At 34.3% G+C, this 21,705-nt stretch overlaps 1 protein-coding gene across 1 annotated transcript in view; it reads left to right on the top strand.

Annotated features, from left to right (window-relative positions):
• The window catches only part of PPIP5K2 (diphosphoinositol pentakisphosphate kinase 2), a 70,326-nt gene that overhangs the window by 36,700 nt on the left and 11,921 nt on the right, over positions 1 to 21,705 (top strand). The window contains 11 exon segments of the mRNA XM_006081185.3: positions 6,410 to 6,537; positions 7,107 to 7,221; positions 11,616 to 11,723; positions 11,814 to 11,930; positions 14,443 to 14,610; positions 16,949 to 17,024; positions 17,027 to 17,059; positions 17,062 to 17,120; positions 18,429 to 18,501; positions 20,088 to 20,207; positions 21,070 to 21,132. Of these exon segments, the coding sequence (XP_006081247.1) occupies positions 6,410 to 6,537; positions 7,107 to 7,221; positions 11,616 to 11,723; positions 11,814 to 11,930; positions 14,443 to 14,610; positions 16,949 to 17,024; positions 17,027 to 17,059; positions 17,062 to 17,120; positions 18,429 to 18,501; positions 20,088 to 20,207; positions 21,070 to 21,132 (1,060 nt within the window).

Genomic DNA, 21,705 nt, shown 5'->3' with positions numbered 1-21,705 from the left:
ATGGGAGAGGGTGTTCATGGGTCTTTTTTATAATATTATAGGAAAATAAAGTAAAACCAGAATTTAAATAACTAAAATGCAATTAAGCAGAGAATCAGATTGATAATAAAGAAGTGATAAGACAAGTTGAGGTAAAAGATAGCTTAGAAGAAAATAGTTCTGGATGCCCTTTTGGCATCTCCATTACTAAAAGATTATTTCTATATTATACCAGGGAGATTGGACTAGATCAGACATTCCAATGTGAACCACAGTTAAAAGGCAGAAAGAATGAAATATATGAAAAGTACAAAGATTATGAATAAATGTAGCCTCAATTAAAGCTATTCTGTAAAAATTGTTAAAATATTACTCTCCTTCTGCTAATATTCACAGAAAGTCCAGGAAAAACCTAAAAACTTTGAAAAACTAGGAATTCAGACAGTTTGCAACTCACCTGTGGTTATTTGTGTAAATGTTAAAGATTAGCTTATTCTTCCAGCATGAAAGAGCAACTATTTATTTGTTTGGTCAGATATATCACATAAACAACTTTAGGTGTAGTATATGAATCAGTTATTTGCAAACATGGATTCTTTTTAAAAGAATATAAAATATTTCAGACTTCCAAGAATATGTCTTTGGACCTCACTTTTAAAAATACTCACTTAGGAACAAGGACTTTTGTTGACTAACAACTTTTGTTTACTAAATTAAAGAATTTACTCTGCAATTTATTATTAACAGAATAAAATGTTCTTTTTTTTATAATCGGTATTTTAAGATTACCATCAAAGTGAATATACTAAATTCTGCTGAACTCAGTATTAGTTGCAAGGTATATAGAAAATCATTGAGCTAACACTAAGTTACTGAATCAGGATCCATCTTTGTTATGAAATTCAAGATAGAGAATTCATTCAAGCTTTCTTATAAAAGAGTCTGAGAAGAATGGTTACTGTTAATTCTGGTAAACGTTAGTTTGTATTGAAAGAATAAATAAGACCCTGACTTTTTTCATTGTTTTGGATTGCATTGACATTAGTTCAGGTTCAGTACATCTTAGTTACTCTTACAATGGAGATGATTTAAAAGTATATTTTTTAACAGATAAACTATAAATATAAGACCCTCTTAAGTCTTTATGTTGCCATTATGCATTTTTCAAGGTAGATTTTCAGTATATCTAAATGTATCACAATGGCTAAATAAATATACAAATGATTTGTTAACATAATCATGTTGTGTTAACATAATTCTAAACATTCAGGAATTGGGAATGAAAAGTTGCTTTCCAAGAATTGGGATCAAAAGAAAACTCAAGTATTAATGGGGTTTTAGATAGTGTCTTCTATTTTTTGTGTATGTATTTCTGGTATATTGCTTAAATGAAGAAATTTCCGACCATCTCCTTGTAACTTAAATATTTATAATGGATATTTTAAAGTACTGTACTTAGAAGAAACACTAACGATCAGAAAAATTAGAAAAGATTTGAAACATCAATTGTATCTTTTAAAGTTAATTTGTAATGCTTACCTATTCTCAGTCTCTATTACAGTAGTTGTCTTTTAATGATGCAGTTATGTTAAATTTTACAATAGTCTGAGAACTTATTTGAAGACATTTCCAAAATTATTTTTCTTGGATAAATTATTTAACTTTGAAATCTCGTGACTCTTTCAGACAATAGTTTGCCTAAGGTTTCAGGGATCAAAGTCTTATTTTGAGTAAATTCATGATTAAATTTTGGTAAATTAATAAGTTTAAAAGCAGAAGTATTTTTACATGCTTTCTTGGATTTCTCAGATTATAAATTGAGGAGAGAACAACTTGTTATTGACCTTCCTAACTTTTTGACTTGATATTCCTTATTGTGGCAGAAACCTGGGATTTCTACTTTTTAAATGGAGGATTGAATTCAGTTCAGTAATATTATTTTGCTTTATTACTTTAGCCTTCATGAATCCAAAACCATGGACAAAATGCAGGCATTTTCAATCCCCGACTAAATAACCTAAAATTATAAATACATTTATAGTAATTGTAATGAAACTGTAGTTTGAAGTGGAAAAAAAAATGAAAATTTTACATACACAGTTCCCCCTTATTTGTGGCTCACCTTCTTTGATTTTAGTCAATCATGGTCAACTACAGTCCAAAAATATTAAATGGAAATTTTCAGAAATGAACAATTCATAGGTTTTAAATTATCTACCATTCTGAGTAGCATGATCAAGTCCCTCTCCGGAGACTCCTGCCCAAGATGTGAATTATTTCTTTGTCTAGCATTTCCACACTGTATATGCTATCCACACATTAGTCACTTAGTAGTCAGCTCAGTTATCAGATCTACTGTCACTGTATCGCAGTGCTTGTGTTCAAACAGCCCTTACTTTACATATAATGGCCCCAAAGCACAAGAGTAGTGATGCTGACTATTCAGATATGCCAAGAAAAAGCATAAGGTGTTTCCTTTAAGTGGAAATATGAGTATAGTGAAATAAAATATTTTGAGACAGAGAGAGAACACATTCAGATAACATTTATAATAGTATGTTGTTATAATTCTTCTATTTTATTATTAGTTATTATTACTCTCTTACTGTGCCTAATTTATAAATTAGACTTTATGTATGTGTAGGAAAAAATAGTATACAAAGAGTTTGAAACCAATTGTTTTCAGGCATCCACTGGGGGTCTTAGAGTGTATCCCCAGCAAATAAGGGGGACTACTGTATGTAGTTCTCATACAAATAAAAATATTTCAAGTTTAGAAACCTGATGACTGAGTCAATAATGTAAAACTTTGACTTGTTTAGAATATACTAATTTAAATTAAGAGAGTGACACTGTGTGTGCAAGAAAAATGTATAAACATATATTCTGGTGTACAAAGTATTCTTCTATAAAAATGTGTTTCCATTCTTATATTGAATTAATTCGTATATCTATACAGTGTATATCTAAGCTTAAGGTTGACAAACATGGTTTATTGCTTTTAGTTATCTTCACAATTAAGCATATTTCAGTTATGGTAGGTATTTTTGCTATAATAGAAACAACTTTTCACTTTTTAACCAGTTTAATCCTCAGGGATCCTGTTTTAAAAATGATACTTTAGCCCAGCCAATATAGCTCAGTGGTTGAGCATCGACCTATGAACCAGGAGTTCACTGTTCGATTCCTGGTCGGGACAGATGCATGGGTTACAGGCTCAATCTCCAGTGGGGGGTGAGCAGGAGACAGCCTATCAATGATTCTCTCTCATCTTTGATATTTCTAGCTCTCCCTCCGTCTCCCTCCCTCTCTGAAATCAATAAAAATATATTTTAAAAAAATAAAAATGATACTTTAAAATAATCATGATGGTATGGTGATAAGAACATCTAAAGACTAAGTTTGGTATTAAGATTCTCTTCATTGAGATGGCACATATTTATTGAAGTTCAAAGACAATTTCTTTAATTATTTGTAGATTTTGACATACAGAAGCTTCATTATAATCACATTTGCCATGTGATGTCCAATGATACTTTCATTAAATATTAACACATAATAAGCTTTCAAATAGCCTCATATGTTAATTTAATCTGTTCTATTTATGGCAGAAGCATTGTAATAACATGAGAATTTAAATATCTAACAATTAATTAATTGGTCCTGGTTGGTGGTGGCAGATGAACAAAATGTCACTAATGTCACTGGTGAAGGGAAAAATTTATCCTATATAATAAAAGCCCAATATGTTAAGTGTGCAGTAGTCCAGTCAGCTGTTCAACCAATTAAAGCATAATATGCTAATGATATGCTATGGCCACTCAACCACTTGCTATGACATGCACTGACCACCAGGGGCCCGATGCTCCAACCAGTAGGTTAGCTTGCTGCTGGGGTCTGGCTGTTTGGGACTGAGCGAGATGGGCTGGACACACCCTGGAGCCCTCCCACGGTCCGACCCAGCTGGCCAACCTCCCACGTCCCTCCCTGGCTCCAATTGTGCAGCAGTGGGATCCCTCAGCCTGGCCTGCACCCTCTTGCAATCCAGAACCCCTCAGGGGATGTCGGACGGCTGGTTTGGGCCCGATCCCACAGGCCAGGCTGAGGAACCCCACTGGTGCATGAATTTGTGCACTGGGCCTCTAGTTTATTATAAAAGTAATATATCTTTCTTAGAAAATTAGAAAATGTAGATAAGGCAAAGAAATCACTATGACATTATCAACTAGATTTAAAGGCCTTTTCCCATAAATTCATGCAGATATAATTTTTCTCTTAAATTTACATATAAAACAAATGTTCTTTGTAAAAATAGAACCAGGAAAAGCATACTGTTTTACAACCTGATTTTTCCCCCTTCACTTAGCATTAAGAACTTTCCATATCAGTACAGCATTATATACATAATTATTACTGATGGTGGAATGCTGTGATGTAACTAACTTATTTAACCACTTCTTGTATTTAAAAATACGGATTTTTTTTTCTTTCACTCTTTTTACACATATGTTTTTATCTCAAGACTATTTGTGTAGCTTTAGAAATCTTTTACCAGTTTTCTTCCAGATGCGCAGTGTATGAGAGTATCTGTTTCCTCATGCCTTGATAACAACAAAAATTTCCCCTGGTAATTTTTAATTCCAGCATTTTCCTTTCATTGACTTATACATACACAATTGCATTTATATCCCTTTTACATACCTAATTCACAATCATCTATGTTGGCAAGATAATTGAACCAACCAAGCTTTAGTTTAAGGGAAATGACCCCAAGAATTTCCATTACCGTAGGTCTTCCTTTTGTAATCAATCAGCCTTTTCTTTATTAGTTTTGAGATCTATTGTTCATACTTAGCTTTGGCCATCTGGGAAGTACCTGATAGCAGGAAGTATCCTTTAAATTCAGATATCCCAGTTTGTACTTAGAGTTGTGCCTATTTCTTTCTCCTCTTTCCTTTCCCTTCTTTCCTTCTCTTGTCCACCTCACTTTCTGCCCTCTTCCTTTCCTCTCCCTCCTCTTATCCCATCAACACACACATCACAGATTTTTCTCTTCTCATATCTGGTCATTTTTTTATCTACTCCTTTGAACTGTAATTTTTATTAGAATTATTATTATTTATTTTTCTTTAAACCTCATATTACAATCTCTCATAAATTTATTTAATGTATAATAATTATAGAAATCATGAAATTTGATAATTTTATGGCATTTTTTTGCCCACCACAAATTAAAACTTTAAAAGTATTGGCCAAAGGCTTTATATAATTTGTTAGCCTTTTTAATCTTTGACATTTGAATAGATAAAAATCTCAGTTTCAATTTGTATTTCTTTTCATATGTTTATTGACTATTTTTTTTTTGTGCTTCAGTGTTTGTATTCTTAATCCATCTTTGTTTTAGGGTTGTTTCTACATTTAAAACCTAACCTGCCAATTGAGTTGGACTACAACCCATAAAGATTACATTCATCCATTCATCATCCCTTCTTCAAAATAACTAGGTGGTTTTATTTTCAGTACCTCCAAAAATTCTTTCAATTATACTTAACTAGAGGTCTGGTGCACGAAATTCGTGCACTGAGGGGGGAGGTGTCTCTCAGCCTAGCCTGCACCCTCTCCAATCCAGGACTGCTGGCTCCCAACCGCTTGCCTGCCTGCCTGCCTGATTGCCCCTAACCTCTTCTGCCTGCCAGCCTGATCACCCCCTAACCCAGCCCGTTTGAAATGAATAAAACTAAAAAAAAAAAAAAAAAAAAAAGACCGTACCCTTTTATGTAATGATGTTTACTTTGAATTTATATTAGTTCACACAAACACTCCATGCATGCTTTTGTTCCGGCCCTCCGGTCCAGTTTAAGAACCCATTGTGGCCCTCGAGTCAAAAAGTTTGCCCACCCCTCCCCTAACCACTCCCCTGCCAGCCTGATCGCCCCCATCTGCCCTCCCCTGCCGGCCCAGTCGCTCCCAACTGCCCTCCCCTGCAGGCCTGGTCGCCCGCAACTGCCCTCCCCTGCAGTCCTGGTCACCCCCAACTGCCCTCCCCTGCAGGCCTGGTCGTTCCCAACTGCCCTCCCCTACAGGCTTGGTCCCCTCCAACTGCCCTCTTCTGACAGCCCAGTTGCCCCCAACTGTCCTCCCCTGCAGGCCTGGTCGCCCATAACTGCCCTCCCCTGCTGGCCATCTTGTGGCCATCTTGTGACCACATGGGAGTGGCCATCCTGTGTGAGGTCTGATGGTCAATTTGCATATTGCCTCTTTATAGGATAGTTTTGGGAATAGTATACTTAAACAGCTGCAGAAATGTAAACTAGGCGTTGTGTATAGTGTTCAAAAGGCTTATTATAGTTCTTTAATTTAGCAGTGCATTTGTTAGAGCTCTTTGGCATTATACCTTTTTTTTTTCTAATATCATGTGTTTTCTGCTCAGGAATATGGTATAACCAAAGCTGAAAAGCTGGAGATTGCCAAAGGCTACTGTACTCCTCTAGTTAGAAAAATTCGCTCAGACCTTCAGAGGACACAAGATGATGACACTGTAAATAAACTCCATCCTGTGTAAGAGACTGTACTGGTATTTAAATCTATAGGTGTCTATTTTGGTATACTTCAAATCTAAATTACTTTTTAATGTTCCTATGAAGTAATTAGGAATGTGTCACTTGGCACATTGTGGAAATAAGGATTGCCTAGTTATTCCTAATAGTTAACTTCCAACCAGGATTCTTTTTCTCTCCAAATTGGGTAAGAGCTGAAGTGAACAGGGAAAAGGAATGTGTGTCATTATTCACATTATTCAGCATGTATCTCGTTCAGCAGCATAAACATTGTGAACTTCTTTAGTACTATGACCTCTGTTATTTTTAGTAGAGGAGCTACAATGAGCTATTGGCAGTGAATTTGACTAATGTTAATTCTTCTTTGACTAATCTCAGAGGTCCCAGTTAGTTCCAATTATTTTCATGTTAAAGGAATATCTAGTAAGATATTCCTCAATTGTGGTTGGAAGAGGCTAGATTTACTTACGGCAGTCTTTTACTTCTAATAAGATTAAATTCCATTTTATAGAATAATTTCAGTGCTTAAGTTTTGACTATATGGTTGTTTAACACTGCTTTTAACTTTAGGTATTCCAGGGGTGTTCTGTCTCCTGAACGTCATGTCCGTACCAGATTGTATTTCACCAGTGAAAGTCATGTACATTCTTTACTATCTATTCTTCGCTATGGTGCCTTATGCAATGTAAGTAGAATAAGTTATTCCAATGTACTTAACAGATGTTTCCTTGAATTTGTCATCAAATCACTAATGCCTGTTTTTACTGTGTAATTTTTTAATTAAATCTTTATTGTTGAAAGTATTACATATGTTCCTTTTCCCTCCCCTCCATTGATCCCTTCAAATAATGAAGATTTGGTATCTAGATTTTTAATCTATCTTATTATTGGGACTTGATAGATTAAGTTATTATCAAAGTTACCCTAAGGCTATTTCAGAGTTCTGTCCTTGTCATATTTTCCAATTGATATGTTCTCTCCTCTTGTTTTGGTTTCTTCTTTGTTCCAACAAAGAATAGCAAAGTGGCATCCCTTGCAACATTGTAGATTCGTGGAGCTTTAACAAATGAAATAGTGAGTGAAAAAATGTGGTCCTTAATTAGCAAGGCAAGAGCTTATATATTCACTAGTAACAATGGAATTATTTTTGGAGAGGAGGGATATATCTCCTTTGTAGTCCCCTTTTAACCCCTTTGCAGTTATTTAGAAGATGGAAAGAATGTGCAGGATATAGGAACCAATAGAAGGCCTGTAGTTGGAACATAATAATGAGTGATGGATAGATGGCAACAGATAAGTTTGGAGAGCCAGTGCCTTGAATCATAAGGGGATTGGGAAGCCATTGAAATGTTTTAAGCAGGGGAAGTAAGTATATTTGATTACTTTGTGGACAATACATAGGTGGGAGTAGATATAAGGAAATCAGTTAGGAAGTTATTGCAATGATCTAAAGAAGGATGGTATAGTTTGGACCAAGATGGTGGCAGTTAGAACTAGAGCTTGTTAAGTATACATTGTATTTGGCTGCATTTCTCAAAACAAAAGCTGAACAACTCCATCTTTTAAAAATCTGCTTCCAAATAAAAGAAAAAATGTTACATGTATTTACTAAAGTAAAAATTAAACTCTATACCAAAATTATGTCCTATTTTCTAATTTTTAAAAAAAATTAATTTATTTGATCTATAATTATTATCCCAACTCATATTGCCCTTATAAGACCCTGTAACTAATATATACTTATACCCTTGACAAATATCTTCCCAGTTGAAAGTTTTGATGTTTCAATGTGGCCTGGGTAAAATCTATCCCTCTCTAATAGCTTTTTTAAAAAGGTTTGTTCAGGAAATAAGATTAAGCAAGGTTTCAGGGAATACAAATAATGAGCCTTAATTAAAGATAAATATCACATGATCTCATTCATTTGTGGAATATAATGAACAACATAAACTGATGAACAAAATAGAACCAGAGTCATAGAAGCATCAAGCAGACTGTCCAACCTATGACCAAAGGCAGGGGTTGAGGGGGTAAGAGATCAACCAAAGGACTTGTATGCATGCATATGAGTATAATCAATGGACACAGACAGAAGGGGGTGAGGGCATGTACTGGGGGGGTGGGAGCGACCAGAGAGAGGTCAATGGGGGGGAAAGGATACTCGTGTAATACTTTAAACAATAAAGAATTTAAATTTAAAAATAAAAAGAATCATCTCATTAGAACAAAAGACATTCCTATTACTAAGAAAATTCCTAGGGATTTAGGATCTCAAAGAGCAAATGTTAGAACAAAAGATGCTCTAAGTGTTCTTAACACTTAGAAAATTACAAGGGTTTTAGGAGCTCTGTTCCAGAAACTGGGGGAAATAAGAAAATATGTATATTTTATTATTCAACATATGTAATTTTACATACTTAAAACATAATGTCTAGTGATTTTGAATGTAAATAATAATTAATACATGAACAACAGGAATATTTTTTCTCCTAAATACATTGTTCTAAATTTCTTTAAAGTGATTCAATATTCTTTTTTAATTTCTGTATCCTGACAACATGGAAGGGATATTTAGTGTTATGAATAATCTATGAAGGGATAATTGCAAATATTCAAGGTTAAGTCAGTAAAGCCTACACTTGATTTTGCTTAGTTTTTAATACACCATTCACTATGTTGAAAGCAAAATGATGCATGTTTGAAAAGTAAAAACCAAATTGTCTGTAATAGCTAATAAAACATAAAGATATTGTATGCTAAAAATAGATATCCTTTATAATTTTCTATATAATAAAAGCCTAATATGCTAAGTGTCCGGTTGTCCGGTCAGCCGTTCAACCAATCAAAGCATAATATGCTAGTGATATACTAAGGATGCTCAACCGCTCGCTCTGATATGCACTGACCACCAGGGGGCAGACGCTCTGACCAGTAGGTTAGTTTGCTGCTGGGGTCCAGCCAATCGGGACTGAATGGGACAGGCCAAACATGCCCTGGAGCCCTCCTGCGGTCCCTCCCCGGCTGACCAACCTCCTACATCCCTCCCCAGCCCCGATAATGCTCCTGAGAGGTTTCTTGTCCTGGCCTGCACCCTCTCGAAATCTGGGACCCCTCGGGGGATGTCAGAGAGCCGGTTTCGGCCTGACAGCGGGACACCAGTGGCATACAGGGAGCTTAACCAATCAGCAGTCAGAAAAGGTGTTTCCTCTGTAGTTCACACCAATTGCTGGTTTGGCCCCTGCCCAGGCCTAACGGCTCTGGCGAGTCATTAGCCCTGGGCCAGGGCACCCCCAGCTCCCAGCAGCCGTGGCCATCAAGGATCGCTGGCTGGCTGCGCCCTGGTTCCAGCCGCCTCCACCCTCAAGGATCACTGACTGGCTGGCTCCTCCCCAGCCCAAGCCTAAAGCCTCTGGCCGAGGCGTTAGGCCTGGGCCGGGGCACCCCCAGCTCCCCGCCGCTGCCGCCATCAAGGATCGCTGGCTCAACGATTGCTGGCTGGCTCCGCCCTGGTTCCCGCTGCTGTCGCCATCAATGATCGCTGGCTGGCTCCTCCCCGGCCCAAGCCTAAAGCCTCTGGCCAAGGCTTTAGGCCTGGACCGGGGACCCCCAGCTCCCGCCACAGCCAATTGCTGTCTGGCTCCGCCCCGGTTCCCCCGCCATCGCCTCCATCAACCATGCTGGCTCAATGATCGTTGGCTGGCTCCTCCCTTACCCAGGCCTAAAGCCTCAGTCCGTAGCTTGGAGCCGACATATGCAAATTAGCCGCCATCTTGGCTGGTGATTAATTTGCATATCTCGCTGATTAGCCAATGGGAAGGGTAGCGGAGGTACGGCTAATTACCATGTTTCTCTATTATTAGATAGGAGATAGATATATATATATATATATATATATATATATATATATATATATATGAATTCTTGAATATTGTGTTCAGGAGTATGGTACTAAATTTTATTAAATTTTATCTGTTCATTAAAACCTAGCAAAATATAACCACAACACTAAATTAGGTATTACATGATGTTCTTATTAATAGTGTAGTATTTCATTTAAACTCATTCATAGTAATTTACATCTAGTGAAACTTAGCTATGCGATGCTAATTTATGTTTTCTCTTATCAAGTTTGAAAAAAAAATATATACATCTTTGTACATATCTCCACCCCAAACACTTAACACACACAGATGCAACTTTTGCTCCAGAGTAGTGCTTAGGTGGAGAGTAGCTGGTCTAATGGCTTGGCATTATAGCATTGGAAGGTGTGAATGGCTATACTGGGAATTGAACCTGCAACCCATTCATGTACCCTGACCGGGAATTAACCAGTAACCTCCTGGTGTATGGGATAATGCTCAACCAACAGCCACAAAGGCTGGGCTCTACTGATTTTTAACTGCCATGCGTGTGTTGTACCAGCCTGTTCTGTGTTTCTGTCCCTCCTATCAGTCTCTACAGAGCTGCTTCTTCAGTGATAGGTTTTCTGTCCAGCTAGATTTCAGGTGGTTCTCAATGATGGCTGTTCAGTAGTTTAGTTGTAATGTTGATGTGGTTGGAGGATACCAGTACCGCTTTTACCTACTCTGCCATCTTGATAGGAAGCCTTATGTTAAGTTACTACAAGAGTTTCTAATACTTCTGATGAGGTGTGTTTTAATTTTTTTAAATATGTTTTTATTAATTTCAGAGAGGAAGGGATAAGGAGAAAGAGATAGAAACTTCAGTGATAAGAGAGAATCATTGATCAGCTGCTCCTGCACACTCCCACTGGGGATCAAGCCTGCAACCTGGGCATGTGCCCTGACTGGGAATCAGACCGTAACCTCCTGGTTCATAGGTCGATGCTCAACCAGAGCCATGCCAGTCGAGCTGATAAAATATTTTTAAAATAATTTACTTAAGCTTAAGTAATTTATTGAGGCTTAAATATAGAGGAGTTATTTTAAAAGATTTGTACATATATTCACCCTTCTTTGTGTTAGCACTCAGGATTAAGCAAACTACCATAATGAAAATAAAGTTACTTCAAGTAATACAAAATGAGAAAATGTTTTCCATATATCTTTTTTTGTTCAGGAATCAAAAGATGAACAGTGGAAACGAGCTATGGATTATTTAAATGTTGTCAATGAGCTCAACTACATGACTCAGATCGTTATCATGCTTTATGAGGATCCTAACAAGGTATCCAAGTTATTGATATGTATGTGTTACCCAAGGTAAATAAATAGCTTTAAGTTTCTTATTTTCCAAATGTTCTGTGATATTTTTTAGGATCTTTCTTCAGAGGAACGCTTTCATGTTGAATTACACTTTAGTCCAGGAGCCAAAGGATGTGAAGAAGACAAAAATTTACCATCCGGCTATGGATATAGACCAGCTTCAAGAGAGGTAATGATGCTGAAACCCTCAGAGCTTGGTGACCACAAGAGAGCACTGCAGTGTTAGCTTTCCATGAAGTTTCTATAAGAATTTTCTATCATGTGCTAGAATTCTTATCTCAAGTAATAAGTAGCAAGATGGTTTACATTTTTAAATTGCAATTTAGGTGGACATTTTTTGGCATGGTTGAATTTTATCTTTTATGTAGATTATTTTGGATTTTTAAGACCAGTATGTAAAATGGATAAAAAACTATAGTTGTTTTGATTTTGGTTTTGGTTTTGGTTTTTATTGTTGTTTTACTTGAGGATTAATTCATGCTAAACACTCTGCTAAGCACTTGACATGAATTGCATTTTAATCTTTATAGTAACCTTACAAAGTTAAATATGTACTCAGTTTAAAACTTTGTACTAAAGTATATTACATATTGATAAAAGTACATAAATCATAAATATATGCCTTAATGACATATTATAAAATGAACACAATTGAACACTCAGCCAAGTCATAACTACAATAATATCATTATTCCAGAAGACCAGATTATGCCCTCTCCTTATCACAACCTCCCTGTCTTCTCCCCAAAGGTACCTATTGTCATAGATTAATTTTGCTTATTTTTGAACATTATATATATGAAATCACAAAATATATGCTTTTATGGGGTGAGGAGTAGATTTGGCTTTTTCTTTCATTATGTTTGTGAGATTCATCTATTCTGTTCTTTGTTTTTGTTTCCATGTATTCTATTAAATAAATATAGTGGAAGGTATCACTCCACTGCACTTAGATAATCATTTCATTTTTTTTTCTAATTCAAGTTATGAAAATGAATGTTTTTACGAACATTATTTTACAAATCTTTTGGTAAACAAATGTACACATTTCTTTTAAACATACATCTAGAGATAAATTGTTAGGTCATAGGATATGCATATATTCAACTTTAGAAGATACAGTCAAATAGTTTTCCCAGTTGTTTTCTAAAGATACTGCCATATCCTTGTCAGTACTGATATGACCAGTGTTTTTTAATGTAACTATTTTGGGAGGCATGTAATGCTATCTCATTGTGGTTTAAATTTACATTATCCTCATGACAAGTAAAGATTAGCACCTTTTAGCATGTTTATTGGCCATTTGGATATGCTTTTTGGTGAAGTGCTACTGCCTAAGACTATTAAGATGATGAATAGAAGTGTTGATACTAAACATTCTTGTTCATTCTTAAACTAAAGTGAAGAGGAATGTTCCAGAGAGACCTTTTTGGAATTTTGAGATTTATATAAACTCTGCAGATCAATTTTGAGAGAAGTAACACTTTTATAGTGTTAGATCTTCTAGTCCAAGGACTTAGTATATTTTTAGTGAGATATTATATCTTTTTGATAAAATTAAGATTTTTTAAATGCTGTACCTGCTTTGTCAGATTAATTTCTAAGTTTTTTATATTTTTATGTTATCATAAATGATGTAAATTTCATTTTCTATTATTGTCATATTGAATTTTAACTCATTTTTGTATAAAGATTTTATAACTAACAGCCTTACTACATACTGTTAATCATTCTAATAATTTATCCATAAAGTCATTTGGATTTTCTATGTATATGGTTGTATCTCTTTGTATATGATTTTCTATGTATATGATTGTATCTCTAAGTACATGTTTGTAATGATGACAAAAGTCCAGTAAAATGTTGAAAGATTTAGTAACAGTGGCACTCTTGTTTTTCAGTGACTTCTTTTTTTTTTTTCCAGTGAATTATTGTTGACTGTGTTGATAGTTTCAGGTTTTTAGATATCTCTTATCCAGTTAAAAAAGTTCCTCTTTATTTTCTATACCACTTAGTTTGATGAGGGTTTTATGTATTTCTGCTTGACTTATTTTGTCTAACTTTATGTTAGATGGGTATTAATATAAGTTTTTTAACTTATCTGTCTCCTACACTATATATACTGTGAGAGTCTTGCAATTTGAGACTGTATCTTATTAATCTGTGTCCTGGCAAATGGTACCACTTAGTAAATATTTAGTGGGTCATAAAATGATTGTTATTTATGTATGCAATCATCACATATGTTGGAAATATTTGGAACAGAATTTATTCTGAAATGTATAAATTCGGATGAAGTTTAGTTCATGCTTGGGTTGATGCCATTCCTGTATAACAAAACTGATCTTTACTCTTCTTTACTGTATTTATTATTGTTGTTTATTTATTTGGACATTTAATGGAATTTAATTAGGCAATTTGTTTTATATGGCTTTTTTGTTGGATTACTGTTTAATTTCTCCATAGAGTATATGTATTTCTAAAAGTCAGCGACTCTCATCTGTCTCACAATACCCAGAATAATACTAGGCTGTTGTAAGAATTTAGTTACTATTAACTTACTTGAATAAACAAACCTGTATATGTATTTTCAGTGACAGTACCAATTGCTGATTCAATTTGTTCATCAGAAGAGATTGTTGTTTTCTCTGACCTTTATATGGTATATTTGTTTCCCACAGAATGAAGGCAAGCGATCTTTTAAAATTGATAACGAGGACGAACCACATACTTCTAAAAAAGATGAGGTTGATCGAGGTGTGCTATTGTTCAAACCTATGGTATCAGAGCCAATTCATATACACAGGAAGTCTCCACTTCCAAGATCTAGGAAGATGACTACAAACGAAGTAAGTGCATGTGTCAGAGCATGTTTTTCATATAGTAAACTAACTATATTTTAATAAAACAGAAAAGAAAATACAGCTTTAATTATGGAGTAGGACATAATTTTTTAATAATGTGTCAGGAATAATATTTGGTTAAAAGTAAAGAGAAATTGCCAGAGATGCTTCAGCAGTAACTGATTTCCAGTGACACTGTAGATTAAGATAGGAAATTCTAAATTGTTGGCCTGATTGCAAAAATCAATATAGGAATTTAAAATTTGATGATACAGTGAATAGATGAAAAATTTACCTTCGTATTAAGATCTACAATTAAATAACTAAAGCTAATTGTTATGCTCAATCATAAAATAACATTTAAATAGCTACTAAAATAACATTTAAAAGGAAAGTTGAACAGTTGGAATGAGCTTATTAAGTAAATCTTTAATATCTATATACATTTTTACTTTAAATGCCTTTATTTTAGATTATCTGTATTCTTTGTCAGATGATTTTCCAAGCCCTGATTGAGATCAGTGCTTACAAATGTTTTCTAAATGCTTGAGTAGAAGTATAAAGCAAGAATTTAACTTTAAGACAGAAGAACCATCAACTTGTAAGTTAGAAAATATATATATTTTATTTTAAAGCTTTTTAAAAATATTTTTATTGATTTCAGAGAGAGGAAGGGAGAAGATATAGATAGAAACATCAATGATGAGAATCACTGATCTGCTGCCCCCCCACCCCCCACGCCCCCTACTGGGGATCGAGCCCACAACCCTGGCATGTGCCCTTGGCTGGAATCGAACCTGGGACCCTTCAGTCCGCAGGCCATCGTATCTATCCACTGAGCCAAATCAGCCAAGGCAGAAAATATATTTTGTTGCTAATTAAGTGTACCAAGTCTTAAGAGTATAGTATTATCTAACAGTTGGTGAATAAGAATATAAACAACAACAAAAAAGAATTTTACTCATTTCTATGGCCCTGAATTATACCAACATAAGTATCTTATGATTCTTAAGTTTCAAATATATCTATGCCTCAGTTTGACAGTTATGTAGAGAAAAAGCATCTACCCATACAATAAATTGTTGTAATTTTATCATGGAAATTGTATACTAGTTAGGGTTCCCACTAATTTAATATTTTAAGTTAATTATGATAGAAGATGATGAACAATTGTAGAACATTGGTTATTTGTTCTGTTATAGTTTAATTAAAAACAGTGAAACCTGGGGTTATGTTTAGGTATCTTTAATTTCAGAAAATAACCTAAGCTACCACTTGAGGGCAGTGATTTTGATGTTGCTGAACAAAGCAATCTGCAGTTAATCGGATTGTTCAGAATTTCACCATTCAGTCTTCTGCACTCCAAAAAGCCTTAAACACTGATACAGCTATCATTTTGTAACTCATCTGTGTTTGTAAAATCTTCAACAAAATCACTGCCCTTTGTTAACTCTTAAAACACAGAATACATTTATAAATATTTTCTCATAAATACTTAAATAGTTGCTTTCAAGAGACTATTTCTATGCCATGCTAAACTTTTACTTTCATAAGGTAAATTATTCAAGTAAAACCTTGAAGACTCTTTCCAGCGTCTGCCATCTGCATGGATATCAGAAGTTTGTACTTCCAAAAGACACACAGAGAAAAAGACTATTCTCTTCATTTTGTGCAAGTAGATTTTACTCTGTCCTCACTGTCTGAAACCTGAACATGCAAACATATAAAATGAGAATGTTTGCTGCATGTTTTGCCTACTGTACTCTATAAATAATCTTTGGAGGGTGTAAACAAACAGATAGCTTGAAAGTGTAAAGAAGTACCATTTGAATCCATCTAATGGTTGAATTTTTTTATTGTCTGGCAGACAGATTTTCTTTTTTACATTATATACATTGAAATCTCTTTCACCCTGTGCGTAATTTTTTCATGCTTTGGGTTGGAAACTTTATCCACTATAGCACAAAACCTCTTGAATATACAAAATTAAGCAGAATACTTTCATATTTTAAAATTGCTAAGATAAAAATTTTTTAAATTTCCAGTTTTAAGAGGGAAGAAACAACTATTAAGCAGTATAAATATATGTTGTATATTTAAGATAATAAGGTAATTCTCACAATTTTTATCATAATACAATTAGATTTATGTCATTCCTATCAATTTCTCTGATATTGAAATATTTGGCTCCCAAATTACTGTTTAATAGTTTTTTAAAAATTGATAAGCAAATGCGAACAAACTGTATTTTTTTTTCTTTCTGGTCATTGGCTCTGTTGTATCTAACTTTGCATGCTCTGCTTTTTTTTTTTTTTTTTTTCTTTACCCCCTTTCTCACTTCCAGGAAGAGAGCCCCCTGAGTGTGTCTAGCCCAGAGGGTACTGGTACCTGGCTGCATTATACCAGTGGTGTGGGTACTGGCGTCGAAGACGCAGATCAGGGAAACAAATCACTTCTTCCCTGTCTCCCCCAAATCATTGGCTTTCACATCCAGTATTTTTGGCTCATGGCAACAGGTTTTTAAACTTTACTTCATTAAACATTTTTCCTCCTCGCATTCAGAGCAACAAACAGCTATCTTTGAGGACATCTAATCCCTTATTTTACATCAGAGTAAATCCTTCTGTTTTTTAATTTTGAGTTTATTTTAAAATGCTTGTGATATCTAAAAATATTTGAGGGAAATAAATCACTTAAATTGCATGTGTTTATATTTTTTTATTGGGAGGGTTTTAAATATTCAGGATTTAAAAATTAATAAATTTACACTCCTGGTATTTTAGTTTGTTAGTAAAAATTTTAAAAAGAACAGAATCTTTCTTTGACTTTTAATTATCTTTTAAAACATTCAGAATCAAAATTACATAATTCAGTGGTAAGAAAAATAACCTTTCCCCCATAATTGAAAAAATGAGATTCCACCTGGAATTTGCTGAGAATGAACATTTTTTTAAAATATCAAAATTTATGTGGCCCTGAATTAGTTAGCAGGATACATCTAACACTGTTCATTCTCTCATTATTCCATTGTCTGGAAGTATCTAATTGAAAGGATACATTGGGGTTTTTTTTAATTGTATAATGTTTTAATGCTCTCTTTAAGATAAGAGGGGGCAATGTATGTCTGCCCAGCAACAATATGGGTCAAATAAAATGATTTCTGAAGGACTTTCTGTGATGACATTTGGAATTTTTAAGTTGTTTTTTTTTTTTTTTTGTCTTTTGTTTTGGTTTTTATGTGTTTTGTTTTGTTGTGTTTTTTTTATATATATATACAATGGAAGGTCTGCCTGTTACACATGACTTTTCCGAGCAATTTCCTTTTGGAAATATAATGCTTTTGATTATAGGAAAAGGGATTATGGTATCCATTAAGGCTGTGAATATTTAAAGGTTACTCTGATAAAGCCCGTGCATGGATCAATAACTGTATGGTGACCTCAACAGCCTCTGTCTGTCTCTTCTTTCGTTTGTGATTGTTTTTCCCCCCTTCAAATACAGGAGCTGTTTAAGAGTGGGCATTTGGCTTCTTAAAGAGAGTGAAACTATATCAATCTATTAATTGTTTCTTTTCATCTGTCTTGCTTCATACATGATCTTTCATTTTGAATGCCTGCTTCACACCACTTCATTGCAAGGATCTCATATGAAATGAACTCCCTTCAGAAGGGGATCTTGCATGATCTTCATGTTCTATGTATTTCTACTAATATTTATCATACAGCTTATTAACCTTTGTCTGTCTGGAACAGGCTGCAAATGAAATATGGACTTTTGAATTCATTTTACTGTTTTACCTCATTTATTTTGCTTTCCTTGTGCAGGTTGTATCTGAAAATGCTAATTACCTGCGAACACCAAGAACTCTTGTGGAACAGAAACAGAACCCTACTGTAGGTAGGTGGTCTGAAAAAATTGTATTCCAAACCTTAAACTCACTATTTTGCACACGTGTAAAACTCTTCAGGGGTGAAAGCATGACCAATTGCTATGCTTTAGTTTTTGTTTAATTTAATATACACTAATTTAGAAACGTTGAGTTGTAAAACTCGAAATATACAACAAAGTTTTGATAAAATGAATTAAAAATAGTCTTTAGTTTTGTTTTATAACCCTTTTGAATGCCCACAATATAAACTACTTAGTTCAATTGCCAAGGCCAGTTTTTAATCTTTTATTCTATAAGTTAAAATCCCAACATGTTTCAATGTAGGGAGCAGACTTCCTTTTCCCAGTTGATAAAGATGAAAATAAGCTATTACATACAAAAAAGAACCCTCTTTTCTGATTAAAAACAATTAAGTAGGAAGTGTTTCAGACCCCATCTGGGATTATTAATTTTCCTTTTGATCATCTCTTATGGAAAACCAATACAAACTAATGCACAGTTGGCAGTGTTACTTATTGACTTACAGAACACAATTGGTTTTTTTGCTAACACTCAAGCAAAACAACATTTAAAAAGACCTCTCTAAGCTTATTTGCTTTTAAGCTCATTGATGATAAACTATATGAGGTGATGGCATATTATTTTCTGGAAATAGCTGTCTAATTAGGTTTAATTAAAGCATAAATAAATTTCAACTATGTATGTACTATGATCTTTATACTAAGTATATGAACTGTCTATTAATGCCTACCTACTTGAAGATCTTTCTTTAGTTAATTATATATAGCTAATGTTGGCAGCTTTTACTATTTTCACAATAACTTGTCAGAAATATATACATATATACAAACATATGTATATATTTCTCCTTCCTTTATGTATTATAATGTATTAGCTAGATATTTATTTAATCTTATTCAGTAATAAAAGTTTTGCTTGGTTGTAAAGACTTTTGCTACAAATTAAGCATCAATTTATACTGACTGTTTTATATGCTAATAATGTGTTTCATTGGGGTCTTATTAAAGATCTTAAGTCATTTAAGTATTGGAATTTAAACTGATTTAGGCCTGCATGACTTGAAAGGAATTGTTTTTGCCTGGTCTTCTCACAAATAAGTAAATTTTGATTTGTTTTATATCATAACAAATATTGATAATTTTAAATTAGAAAAGAGTCTTTACTTAAAGACATACATCGAGAAATATTGATTTAATATGGCTTAATTTGTGCTCAGAATGCTTTTTCCCCCCTATGGCCTGCTCATGCAAATTGATTGACAGAATCCCTTATCATCCTAAATTAATTTCTATAGTAATGTTTTAATACTTTTAGTATCTATATATCTAATTAGTGTATGGACATATTATTTTCTTCAAAGACAACATTTTGTCCAATGTTAAGTAACCTCATTTGTACATATGATGAATAGTGGTAGTTGATTGTATTAAAGTTGACATTACAAGCAAATTGTGAGCTATTCAAGGCACTGCCAAAACGTGTGGTAAGAGCCATGTTATTGCATGCTGCATGAATTCCCAATGTGAATGGAAGAACACCCGTTGTTGTATGTATTTTCTCTAACTCCCATCAGGGTCTCACTGTGCGGGCCTGTTTAGCACCTCGGTGCTCGGGGGTTCTTCAAGCGCACCTAACCTACAGGATTATGCTCGTACTCATCGTAAAAAGCTGACCTCTTCTGGCTGCATAGATGGTATGTGCACACATGCACACTCATACCTACACCCATGCACACACCCATGAGGAGACAGTATTTCACAAAGGCAAGCCTAAAGCCATTGACTGAAGCAAGTGGAATCCTAGCATCCTTTGCCTAAAAGACTATCAATGCTCTCTGTTATCCACAGCTTGGATCCATGTTTCATCAAACAGTGAATTGTAGTTAGACTTATAGTACTTATTCTATGAGTAGTTTGTTGAAATGTGAACTTTAGAACTGCATCATGTGTATTATTCTTTTAGATAGTTGATAAGCCACATTATAAAGAATAAATCTGTGATCTTTTAAACATTGTTCATAGTTAATCCTTATTTTTGCTTATTTATCTTATAAATAGAAAAATATATTGGCAATACTTATAAAAATAAACATAGGATGAGAATATTTTAGAATCCCTAGTTGAAGGAGATCCTCTCACTAATATAAGTTAAGTTTTAGTAATTAGAATGTTGTTGCTTTTTCAATCACATGAGGCTCATGGAAGCTTGTCCCTTTTGTTAATAGGAGTGTTAATTAGCCTTTTCAGGATTAGCTTTATTGAGAACTTTTTCTTATGTATCCACAAATTTACTTTAGTCGGTAAAACATGGACTTATCAGAGTTGCCAGCACATTCTGCTTTCCTTTCTTTTGTATATTTCATTAAATACTTTGCCTCTTTCATCAAGCCATTTTACTTCTTTTAACTAGTATCTGGCTTATTACCTTCTCTCATTGTCCTTTCTGCATGTCACCTATTACTAACCTCCTTTTATATTTGTTTTTCCCCTTTTTTTTAAGTGTCCTTCTTTTGGTAGCTGTTACGAATTTCAGGTACCTGTTTTTCTCTTTCTCAGACGCCACACGCGGTTCTGCTGTTAAAAGGTTTTCTATCTCATTTGCTCGACACCCAACCAATGGTACGTTTTGCTTTTATTTTAAAAGATACTCCCCTGCTTCATCCTTTTTTATTTTTATTTTATTTCAATATTTGGGGTATACAGTATCATTCATTTCTCCATCCTTAATTTCAATTGGCATATAATTCCAGCTTATAATTCATCCAAAGTACTGATACTGTCTGGCTCCTCTTTTCAGCTCTAATTTACACAATAATTTAACACTACTCATCAGACTTTTATATGAACACAATGATGATGAGTTTTAATACTAAATCAGCACCTGAAAATTCCTTCTAATTTCTGAGGTGATCAGTCTACACAAATTTTTTAAATTAGTATTCTTTATTTTCTTAATTCATAATAATTTTAATTTGGTTTTGTTCCTAATTTCTTTTTTGATCACACGGTTGTTTTACTGAGCTATTTAACAAATACAGAGCCACACTCATCAAATAGCCAAATGAGATATATCTTTGAGATGTTCTTGGGAACCAGAGGATGCGGATTTCACTGTGTGGCATCATTTATCCCTGGCTCTTTGTCTGAAGCAAAACCCTTGGTCTGGAGCACTCTGGAAATTTCATCCAGCAT

Source organism: Myotis lucifugus, unplaced genomic scaffold, assembly GCF_000147115.1.
Source record: "Myotis lucifugus unplaced genomic scaffold, Myoluc2.0 scaffold_0, whole genome shotgun sequence".
NCBI lineage: Eukaryota > Metazoa > Chordata > Mammalia > Chiroptera > Vespertilionidae > Myotis > Myotis lucifugus.
The sequence above is the reverse complement of the archived record's forward strand: the minus strand, read 5'-3'. Positions and strand labels throughout refer to the sequence as shown.